The sequence below is a fragment of the Apiospora hydei genome (genome assembly GCF_038363865.1).
Source record: "Apiospora hydei strain CBS 114990 chromosome Unknown utg000006l_segment0_segment0, whole genome shotgun sequence".
NCBI classification, from domain to species: domain Eukaryota; kingdom Fungi; phylum Ascomycota; class Sordariomycetes; order Amphisphaeriales; family Apiosporaceae; genus Apiospora; species Apiospora hydei.
In genome coordinates, this window is record NW_027117365.1 from 778,589 (window position 1) to 789,542 (window position 10,954).

Consider the following 10,954-nt stretch of genomic DNA (forward strand, 5'->3'; position numbering starts at 1 on the left):
CACTGACGAGACGTCATATAGCCAACTCATTAGGAGCGGCTTCCCGCTGTCCAACTCGGGGCAAAGACCATAGCTGTTGTGGCGGTTTAGTGTGCCACGCATGATTTATTTCAGAAGCTCGACATCGAGACCAATGGATCGCATAAACAAGTTGACGTTGTCGAGTCGTTGCTTCGCCATCTCGGACGGCAAAGTCTTGGAAAGGGCCACCGTGTCCATGACACGGTCCTTGACGGCAATGACGAGGCGTTGCTGCTCATCGGGGCTGGCGCCAATGCCAATAGCCGCGAGGAACTGCCATACGTAGACGTCTTCTCCCGAGGTGACGGTTCCAGGGAAGATGTGAGGGAGAGTAGGCTCCAAGTGGTTGAAGAAGTTGTTGAACTCAACGACCCTAAAACATTATTAGCATTTTCATTCTCGAATCTCACTGCATATACGATTCGGTACTTACCACTGATGCCAAGACTGCTCGTTCGCCAGGCCGTTCTCCTTGATGATCTCGGCACGGCTCAAGATCATGGTCAATACTGAGATACCAATGCGGGTTCTTGCAATGGTGTTGATGTTGATTTGCTGAGTGATGATACCCAGGATACCAGTAACGATATGGAGTTCAGTGTCATTCAGCAGGTTGAACAGGGCTGGCATCACCGCCATCGAGAAGGTCTCGATGCTCTCGCGCATAGCAGCCGACATGTTGATAGGCTCACCGGTCTGAACCTGCGCGCCCTGGACGACATCGAGCTGGTCCAGGTGGACAACAATCATGGTCAAGATGGTAGTGCGTTGCGTGTGGTTAAGCTGACGGAAGACGCGCGGGATGGCCTTCTTACCCTTAGGGTAAGACAAGAACGTGATGAAGGGGTGCATGACGCTGCCACCAACCGGATCGTGGACCTTGAGAGCATCCCAGAGATGCTTGTTCAGCTTCTCGGCAGTCTCTTCCCACTCGATTTGCGCCTGGTCCTTCTCGCCGTTGGTCGGCGGCGGGATAGTACGCTCGTGGTCCTCCATCTTCATCAGGGTCGAGTAGACTTCCTCAATGGCGCGGAGCGTCACTTTGCGGTCGCCAACATTGGACTCATGGGTGCGATGGGCGCTGGCTGGTCGGTGAGCATCATTGACGCTGTCAGTGCGCTTGATGTTCAGCAAGGGCTTGGGCGTCTTCGCGTTGCTGAAAGATATCTTGCCAAGACTGCCTTCGATGACAAGCTGCTTGTTCTTGGGCTTGTTCTTGGCAGCCTCTACAGCACGCTGGACCTGCTGCTCCATTCTCTGCATGTGGTTCTCGGGGCCACGGCCGCGTCTCATGTTGCCATGGCGGTTGCCAGTCTGGAACAGGTAGGTTTGGGCAAAGTTGTTGAGCGGCTGGTTGGGATTGGGTCGTCCGGCTCTGAGCGAGCTGTGGACTTGATAGTAGAAATCCTCAGCCAGAGATGCGTCGGTACCGTACTCGCCGGGGTCGCCTGTGGCAGATACCAGCTGCTGCAGTTGGATTCTCGTAATGAAGTTCTTGTCATGAGGGGTCATCAGGCCGTTATCCTTGCTAAGGACGAAGATCTTGTGATTACGCTTGGCGCGTCGTGTTTCAGCCTCAAGGAACGCGGCCTTCTCGTTGTCCGACAGTCCAGAAAGCTGACCAGGGTGAGTGATCACCGGCTGGCCCACAGGCTGGCCGCGACCATACGAGTTCTGCTGTCGATGAGCCTGCTGGCCTCCCATTCGCGGGGCATCTCCAGACACGCGGGCGGGGTTCTGAAGAATCTGAGTGGGAGCCGGCATACCAGGCTGCTGCTGTTGCTGCGGCGGCTGAGGTTGCGGTGGCTGCGGGTATTGTTGATGCTGGTGAGACAGAGGACTAGGCACATTGGGCACATGCTTGGACGAAGGTCGCTGCAAGATGGTCACAGGATGGCCGTGAGGACCACCGGCACCTTGAAGCTGTGTCTGGTGGGGATCGGCAGGGGAGGCAAAACGTCCATCGTGAGGCGACAAAAAGGGCTGGGAAGGAATCTCAGCCTGCTGCTGGAATCGGTAGTCGACGTGCTCCTGGCGGGGGTACTGAGGCTGCTGCGGCTGCTGCGCAAGAGGAGGCGGGTGCATGTAAGGGGAAGTGGCAACAGGTGTCTTGCTAGCCGCCTGGGCACGCATAGCGGCCTCGACTTCTTCCAGGCTCATGACCTTGCGGCTGGCAGGCTGCTGCTGCTGCTGCTGATGTGGCGGGGCATAGCCAGCTGCTGAAGGCGTTGCTGGTTTCTTAGGTGCGGTGCCCCAGATGGAAGCATCGACCTGGAGATCGGCAGTCGGCTCAGGTTCGCGATACTTCTCGTAGCCACTTCGGACAGGCTTGGGCTGGGTGTAGGCTGGGGAGCCATAACCCATGTAGGGATCGTGCTGGGGAGCAACGGGCATCTTGGGCGCAGGCTGGTGGCGTTGGAATCGCATCTGCTCCTCCTCGAAGGCGTTTGAAACCTTGGCGGTCGCGCCGAAGAAATCAAAGTCCTTGCCTACACCACCTTGCGAGCTACCCACGTTGCCTCCATCGCCGAAGGTGTCGTCGTTGAACGCATCATCCGTCTCGTCGAGCTGGTCACCCAAGCCGTCGTAGGTGTCCTCGTAGTTCAGCGCTTCGAGGTCATCGTCGTACTTGGAGAGATCGGCGAATGGGTCGTACGACTGGCTGAAGCCAGGTGCCGCCGTGTTATGACCAGCCATGATGGCGGCGCTCAAGAGCTAGGTCGCAACAGTAAGAATTGCCCCGCAGGCAATGTGGAAAGAGAAACTGAGAGCTACCAAGATCTGGAGGCAGATGTTTAGTACAGGACGACGCAAACCAAAGCTATCCGGCGAAAACAAAAAATGGGATGAAGTGTGAGATGTCGGCGGAGTCAAGTAAGGTTCGGGAAGGGCAACTATCTGGGTTTCCTTAGACTTGGAGGGAAAATTGTGTGATGCGGAGAATGTCGACGATAGAGTAGCGGCCGAAGGAAACTCTCAAGGTCAGGACCAAACAAGTAGCCCCGTCTAGTTTCGACGAAGCTTGAAAGAACCAGACCGCAATCAAGACTCACAGCACACGTTTTTAAGTGATGTGGTCGTCGCCGATGGTGAATATAAGGTGATGGGAGCTTGGTGGTGGAAGGGAGCGGAGTGCGCTGCTCGACGTGGGGCAAACTTGCCCAGGATTGTGGGCAGCAGCAGTCTGGTGGGAAGGCGCACTTGATGCAAAGCACTGCGCTTCTCGCCGAACAAGAGAGAAAGGAATATAAGAGATGGTGTTTCGTACTCACAGCTAAAATAAACCAAGGATATGTTGTATTGCCACGTTGTGAGGGTGCTGGATCATGATGCGACGATGTGGGAAGTCCGAATATCGACGACGATAATCTAACCGTCACGGTCCGGCAGCGCAAACTTGGAGGGCAGTCCGCCTATCTTTCGGAGATAGACTTTACTACACCAAAACCAAGTTATCAGGCCTTGTGGCTCAGCCAAGTCGAGAATAGCAGATGGTAGTTGGTAGTTTGAGGGAAAATCAAGAGGTCGTCAGGAAGCAGGGCGCGCGTGCTTGATCAGCGCACGGTGGATGATGATGATTGATTGCCCGGGCCTGAGGTCCAGACTGCCATAAACCTAGCAGCATGCACAAAAGCTGTCCCTCTGTCTTTCGTGCCACCTTCTGCACCGGCCAGCCAACTCTGGTTAGGCCGTCCGAGCTTCTTAGGTCCAGCCGGGAGGAAACAAATGCCCCTCGGCGGCATATTTATTCCACTCCGCCCCAGGTCCATGGGCATGGACTCGACTCGACATGGAACGGAACGGTTCTGAGATCCACCCTTTCAAATATTGTCGATTCAGTTTCCTACGTCGTTCATTCCGGTACTCGTTTTCATTATTTGGAACGTGGAATTAGAAACACTGCCAAACTGTGATTGATCACAAAAAGAAACCAAGTTTAGCTGCTGACGGACAATGCGGCATGTCTTGTTACTATTCATCCATGAGATTGGTCGTCTCATGCCAATGTCGAATTATGCATCAAGACTGCAACAGTGAACAAAGTCCTTATCAGCGAGGCGAATAGCTATGCCATTGATGGATAGCCATTGGGGTTTACCGGACTGGCTTTTATTACTAGAATACACTGCTGGCTTGCTGAATGCATAGGATATGCTTAAGCTGGGTGTAGAAGACCATGTGTAACTGCGTTGGCACAGCGGGGTACCATATGTTCCCTGGCTGCTGAGTATAACCCAATGGTAGTCTGTTGCCTTTGCCCCTTGTCATGCTCGGTCGCCATTTATCTATTAAGCTCTGGAGATATATTAGTTGAGTGTTGGCTTGAAGAGGATGACGCTGACAGGCGCCAGGAGTAATCGCCTTGGGAACTACGTAACAATCGACTTGACAACGGCCGCATGATAACGTTGCCCACGGCACGGCGACACGATAAACAATGTGGCAGCATTTTCATATGGCGGTAGGTATTGCCTCCTTGGGCATTGCCTTCCTTTTCCCCCATGCTATAAGTGAAATTCTCAACAAATGGCAATTCCCAAAGCACCAGAGCACAGCCAGTACATATCGCAAGAGATCATCTTTCTTCTAAGTCAAAGTGATGTCTGTCGTACGTTGGTATTCGCTAACGGGATCGACAACGCTTGATCGTGGAGACGGCCGTCCTACCCGGGGCTGGCAGCTTGGCAGGTACCATTTATCATCCTGGTTCTTTGGGAAAACCTCGTGTTACTGCTCGAGTATGCGTAAAAATAACGGAATACGACATTTTAGTTGTCAATCCCCATCCAGTAAAAAGTGCATCTCCGATAGCGCAATCCCATTCTGAATGGCCCATCATGTCTGAATCGTTTTGGTTCTATGCAGCTTATCTATCGTCTTGGTGTAACCACCCACCAGTGGTAGCATACCAATGCAATGACTTTGTAAGCCAGGCTGCCTGCCTGCCTGCCTTGCCTGCGGTTAAATGGCCTGCAGATCTCGATATGAAGGTGTCAAAGACATGCAGTGCATGCACATGTGCATGTTCGAGCCATGCCACATCTCAATACCGTTTGTCTCTGCCTGCCCCTCGAGTAAAAGTCAAGATACTGAGCATGTCTGCACGTATGAAAAAGCCAAGGCCACGTAGCAGGGCCCACAGCAGGGATCCGGGCGCGACAGGCTAAGCGGCCCTGCGCTGTAAGTTTGATTGTTCCCAGCTGTCCTTCAGCGCGAGACAGCTTTTTCGTTTGGGGCTCCCAGCTTTGTTTGCTGAGAGGGTATACGTACCCCCTTTTTCGCCTCCTAGCGGCGCAGATGTAGGTACAGAGTTCAATACCCTTGGCCTGTCAATTGGACGCCAGTTTGCATAGTTGTGAGGGTAGTGTCGATGTCTCATCAAATATTCAGGGGGCCGATATCCCGTTCAGGTTACACCTGCCTCGAAGCGCAGCTGAAAAGCTGGAGAATGTAGGTAGTCTACTGGTCTGGCCGGTAAACTTGCCGTTCTGTCTGGAGTAGCTGAGTCGCGAGAGGATAAGAGGGTAAAAGAGAACCGAGAAAGTTCTGGCCCGAATGTATGTATCCTTTGGTACGGATTGAATGGATCTTGGGAGCTGGGTTCCAGCCACCCTCGCGCATTCATTGGCGCTTTCATCAATGCCTCATCCCAGTTGGAGAGTGCCATGCTGGATGCTGGATGCTGGGATTGATAGGTTAAGTACTTGCTTGACATAAAAAGAATCAATCAATTCCAGCCCAGGCCTCCCCAAAATGCGCTACCGCGAAATGCTCGATTGATCGCTTCCTCTTCACTGCACTGTAACAGAGCCAAGAGACAAGAGGCTTGGTTACATGCTGCTGTGCGCTGTACTTCTCTTCTTTTGCTTCTCCCGTAGGCAGTGGCATCGTGCAAGGTGAACACACAAATCTAACCTTTTTGTGCCACTTTGTCTTTTATTTTTATTTATTTTTCGCATCGCCGGGTCATTCTCTCTCTTTCTCCCTCCGCCGCGATCCCTTCGACCCGACTTCCTCTTAAGGGTGCCTCTCAGCCTCTCCGAAATGATTTGACGCCCCTTTGTTCCACGTCTCGCCAAGCTGCATATACTTTTGACTAGGAACAATTGGGTCCCCCAATTGCCCCCTATCGGCCACCAGTCGATCGCATTGACCGGGCCCTCTATTAGACACCTGCCCTAGAAACATCCCTCCGTACCTCAATTCTCTTCTTCAACACCTCCCAGGTCCGATACCTTTTTCTCCCTATACACCAATTGTAGCGAGGATTTGGACAAAATGGCGGCCGGAAACGCACGTATCGTGCGATACGTCCTGTTTGCCTTCTTTGTATGTTTCCAGTGATCCGATCTTCCTGAATCGCGCCCGCAGTACTAACACTGACCTGCCGTCTCAAGTTCGTTGCCGTCCTCTATTTCATGTCCCACTCCACATACTCGGGCGTGCCATTGAAACCAGAAGCCTTCGGAACCGGACGCGGATCGACCACGAGCGGAAATGGCAAAACGGGCGATGGAATGACCGGAGCAGGCACCAAGGGCGCCGAGATCCAGAAGGGGGAGTCGCTGCTGAAGGGCAGCAGTGACAGCGGCAAGTCCAGCGTTGGCTCGTCGCCTAAGGGCACCACCGGCGGCTCTGGCATCGCTATCTCGCACCAGGACCTTTCCGAGGCCCCCATGGCCTTGCACCCCTCGGACGCCGGCTGGGACAACCTGATGGGAACCGCACCCGGCCCCCGCATGAACGCTACTTTCGTCACCCTCGCCCGCAACAGCGACCTTTGGGACATTGCCCGCTCCATCCGCCAGGTCGAGGATCGATTCAACAAACGCTACAACTACGACTGGGTTTTCCTGAACGACAAGCCTTTCGATGCCACCTTCAAGAAGGTCACCACCTCGCTGGTCTCCGGCAAGACGCACTACGGCGAGATCCCCCACGAGCACTGGTCCTTCCCCGACTTCATCGACCAGGACAAGGCGAAGAAGGTGCGTGAGGACATGGCCCAGCGCAAGATCATCTATGGCGACTCGATCAGCTACCGCCACATGTGCCGCTTCGAGTCCGGCTTCTTCTTCCGCCAGCCTCTGATGATGAACTACGAATGGTACTGGCGCGTCGAGCCCAGCATCGAGCTCTTCTGCGACATCCACTACGACCCCTTCCGCTACATGGCTGAGAACAAGAAGAAGTACAGCTTCGTGCTCAGCTTGTACGAATACGTCGAGACCATTCCTACCCTCTGGGACAGCGTCAAGAAGTTCATGAAGAACAACCCTGAGCACATTGCCGAGGGCAACTCCATGGCATTCCTCAGCGACGACGGTGGCGATACCTACAACCACTGCCACATGGTAAGTTCTCTGGCTCTCTGACTTTTACAGACCAACTTACTGACAATTTTGTAGTGGTCCAACTTCGAGGTTGGCAACCTTAACTGGCTGCGCTCCAAGGCATACATCGACTTCTTTGAGTCCCTAGATAGAGACGGTGGTTTCTTCTACGAGCGATGGGGCGATGCTCCCGTCCACTCGATCGCCGCCGGTCTCTTGCTCAAGAAGGAGGAAATCCACTTCTTCAATGACATCGCCTACTACCACGTGCCCTTCACCCATTGCCCCACTGGCGAGAAGACACGATTGGACCTGAAGTGCCATTGCAACCCCAAGGACAACTTTGACTGGAAGGGTTACTCCTGTAAGTACCAATTCGCTCCGCTCCTTGTCAGGGACTTCCCGCTAACCCGCAACCAATAGGCACATCGCGATACTTTGATCTGAATGGCTTGGAGAAGCCGGAAGGCTACGAGAACCAGCAAGACTAGATATCAGATTGATGTAGTTTCTGTATAACATAGAGGTCATGCTGATTTCATTCTAATGACGAATTCAAATTTATGTGCATCAAACGGTTCAAGGGGAAATGGACACATCAAAAGGGGTGTGTGGGTAGGCGTCATAGGGTCCCATTGGAGAATGTGGTAGCCAAGGGGTTCTTCTGTACATATATCTCTTTCAGACATTTGTGCCATCTCAAGAAAACAGCTTCCGGCGTCCGCTTACTCTATGGTATAATATGTTACATGTGATGTACAGACGACGTCTAGTGCCTTGCAATTATATACGGCATCTGGTGTTGCCTGCTTTCCTCTAGTCATCTGTCTCGCTAGACTTAGGAGTTCCTTACGCTCCCACCGAGGCCTTCTTCGGCTTCTTGGTGCCGTACTTGCTGCGACTTGTCGAACGGTTGGCAACACCACCCTGGTAAAAGTTAGCAGATATCCAAGTCGAGGATGTCACCCACTGTAAGGGGTTGCAGTCCTTCCAATTCTGACACGATCCTTCTCCATTGCTTTGCCACATGACCGCAGACAGAGAGGACACGTAGCGAAGAGAATATGAGGCCAACTCACCAGATCTAACGCTCCTCTCACCAAATGGTACCGCACACCGGGGCAATCCTGCGAGCGGCCGCCGCGCACCAGCACCACGCTGTGCTGCTGGATGTTGTGGCCCTCACCGGGGATGTAGGCCGTGATCATGCGCCCGCTGCTCAGGCGCACACGGGCCGTCTTGCGCTCGCCCGAGTTGGGCTTCTTGGGACGCTGGATGCCGACCTTCAGGCACACGCCCTTCTGCTGGGGGGACCGCGTATCGGCCAGGGCCGGGGAGACGGCGTGGCGAGCTCGCTTGCCTTTGTTGTGGCAGCCCTGTTTGATTTATTTCCCGTTAGAATTGGCTGAGAAGAGAATTGATAGGTAGACGCACTCGCATGGCTTGGTTTATCGTCGCTTGCGGCGCCGGGGTGCTGGAGAAGGTGCGTATCGCTATCGTCTTCGCGGGGAGCTTGGAGGCGATGCTCGGCGTCGTCATGGCTGGCCGCCGCGCCAGTGTCGGCATAAGGGATCGAAAGAAGGGTACTGCCATGATTGCGACGGCGAGGTTCGGTTTCGTCGAGGAATGGGTCACCCAAAGCAGCTCAGATATCCGATCGCCCTATGTGCTATCACCAAATCGAGAGCGATATGGTGGAATCTCAATTTGCCAGAAGCGTTCAAGCCACATGTGTGGCTGGTGCATATGTCGGCGTTAAACCTGACCGACCTTCCGCTGGGCTCGACCCTTGACACCTGATCTCATTGACCAATTCACATGCCAAATAGGAAGGTGGGCGAGTCCATCCCCGCCACCACGCCACTACCCTTGGACCGGATCTCACGCCCATCTCCTTGCTTTACCCCAGACTTTGGTCCGGGAATTCTTAGTGGCTATCCTCGGCTGAGGTTACGCTCGGGGAATGCGCCTTGGAATTTGTACTTGACTGTCGGCAGAGGCGACAATTTCAACCGTTTTTCTTTCTAACACTTTACGAAGCCTTCTACTGTTTATCACTCGTGGTTTATTCTCGACGTTCTACTCTGTTGTTCTTATAGTACAATTTATCTAGCCTCTTTATTGCGATCCAAACCATCCATCATGTCTTCGATCGCACGAGCCCTCCGGCCCGCGTTGCGACAGAGCCGGGGCATCACAACTAAGGTTTCCTCCGTACCGCGATGCAGTCGGACGATCAGGCCGTTCAATATTTCCCAGCAGCAGTATGTCACACCTAAACTCGCTGTAGCCCCCACGGTAACTGTCTAACAAGTACAAAAGAACACGATGTCTCTCGGCCACGCCCCGCCGGCTCAACGACATTACCGACATCCCGCCGACCCCCATAGACCATCTGTCAGAGGTTGAAGTTGCCATGAAAGAGACCGTCGCAAAGTTTGCCAACGATGTGATATTACCAAAGGTCCGTGACATGGACGAGGCCGAGAAGATGGACCCAGCGTTGGTAGAGCAGCTGTTCGAGCAGGGGCTCATGGGCGTCGAGATCCCCGAGGAGTTCGGAGGCGCCGGCATGAACTTCACGGCCGCCATTGTGGGCATTGAAGAGCTGGCGCGCGTCGATCCTTCGGTGTCCGTCATGGTCGATGTGCACAACACGCTGGTGAACACCGCCATCATCAAGTGGGGTAGCACCGCCCTCAAGAAGAAGTACCTCCCCGCGCTGGCCACCAAGACGGTGGGCAGCTTCTGCCTGTCGGAGCCGGTCTCTGGCTCGGATGCCTTTGCCCTGGCGACCAAGGCCACCAAGACGGCGGACGGATACAAGATCTCCGGTAGCAAGATGTGGATCACCAACTCGATGGAGGCCGACTTCTTCATCGTCTTTGCCAACCTCGACGCCAGCAAGGGCTACCGGGGCATCACCGCCTTTGTCATGGACAAGGACACCAAGGGCTTCAGCATTGCGAAGAAGGAGAAGAAGCTGGGCATCAAGGCCAGCTCGACCTGCGCCATCAACTTCGACGATGTCGAGATCCCCAAGGAGAACCTTTTGGGCGAAGAGGGCAAGGGCTACCAGTACGCCATCGGCCTGCTGAACGAGGGCCGCATCGGTATTGCTGCGCAGATGACCGGCCTGGCCCTCGGCGCCTGGGAGAACGCCGTCAAGTACGTCTGGAACGACCGCAAGCAGTTTGGCCAGCTCGTCGGCGAGTTCCAGGGCATGCAGCACCAGATCGCCCAGTCCTACACCGAGATTGCGGCCGCCCGCTCTCGTGTACAACGCCGCGCGCAAGAAGGAGGCCGGCCAGAACTTTGTGCAGGACGCCGCCATGGCCAAGCTGTACGCTTCCCAGGTCGCGGGCCGCGTCTCCGGCCTGGCAATTGAGTGGATGGGTGGCATGGGTTTCGTCCGTGAGGGCCTGGCCGAGAAGTTCTGGCGAGACAGCAAGATCGGCGCCATCTACGAGGGCACCAGCAACATCCAGCTCAACACCATCGCCAAGCTGCTGCAGAAGGAGTACACCTCCTAGGTGTCTAGGCAGCTCTAGCTTGGAAGAACAGGGGTTTTTGTTTTGCCTCATCCCATGTCAAGAAGG

At 54.5% G+C, this 10,954-nt stretch overlaps 4 protein-coding genes across 4 annotated transcripts; 2 read left to right on the forward strand and 2 right to left on the reverse strand.

The window, feature by feature from the left end:
- Window positions 1-105: 105 nt before the first annotated feature.
- Window positions 106-2,718, reverse strand: PG997_007432 (topoisomerase II-associated protein PAT1; the record flags this gene model as incomplete). The annotated part of the gene is made up of 2 exons (XM_066811747.1): window positions 106-394; window positions 455-2,718. 2 exons carry the CDS (start codon window positions 2,716-2,718, stop codon window positions 106-108), a joined length of 2,553 nt encoding a protein of 850 aa, XP_066667089.1.
- Window positions 2,719-6,300: 3,582 nt separating this feature from the next.
- Window positions 6,301-7,846, forward strand: PG997_007433 (Glycolipid 2-alpha-mannosyltransferase 1; the record flags this gene model as incomplete). The annotated part of the gene is made up of 4 exons (XM_066811748.1): window positions 6,301-6,351; window positions 6,420-7,376; window positions 7,431-7,719; window positions 7,779-7,846. The coding sequence occupies 4 exons, from the start codon at window positions 6,301-6,303 to the stop codon at window positions 7,844-7,846; spliced, it is 1,365 nt and encodes a 454-aa protein (XP_066667090.1).
- Window positions 7,847-8,204: 358 nt separating this feature from the next.
- On the reverse strand, window positions 8,205-8,948 carry PG997_007434 (mitochondrial 37S ribosomal protein uS12m; the record flags this gene model as incomplete). Its single annotated transcript, XM_066811749.1, has 3 exons — window positions 8,205-8,282; window positions 8,435-8,731; window positions 8,790-8,948. 3 exons carry the CDS (start codon window positions 8,946-8,948, stop codon window positions 8,205-8,207), a joined length of 534 nt encoding a protein of 177 aa, XP_066667091.1.
- Window positions 8,949-9,497: 549 nt separating this feature from the next.
- On the forward strand, window positions 9,498-10,888 carry PG997_007435 (uncharacterized protein; the record flags this gene model as incomplete). The annotated part of the gene is given in 3 exon segments (XM_066811750.1): window positions 9,498-9,619; window positions 9,678-10,632; window positions 10,652-10,888. The coding sequence occupies 3 exon segments, from the start codon at window positions 9,498-9,500 to the stop codon at window positions 10,886-10,888; spliced, it is 1,314 nt and encodes a 437-aa protein (XP_066667092.1).
- Between the last annotated feature and the right edge of the window lie 66 nt (window positions 10,889-10,954).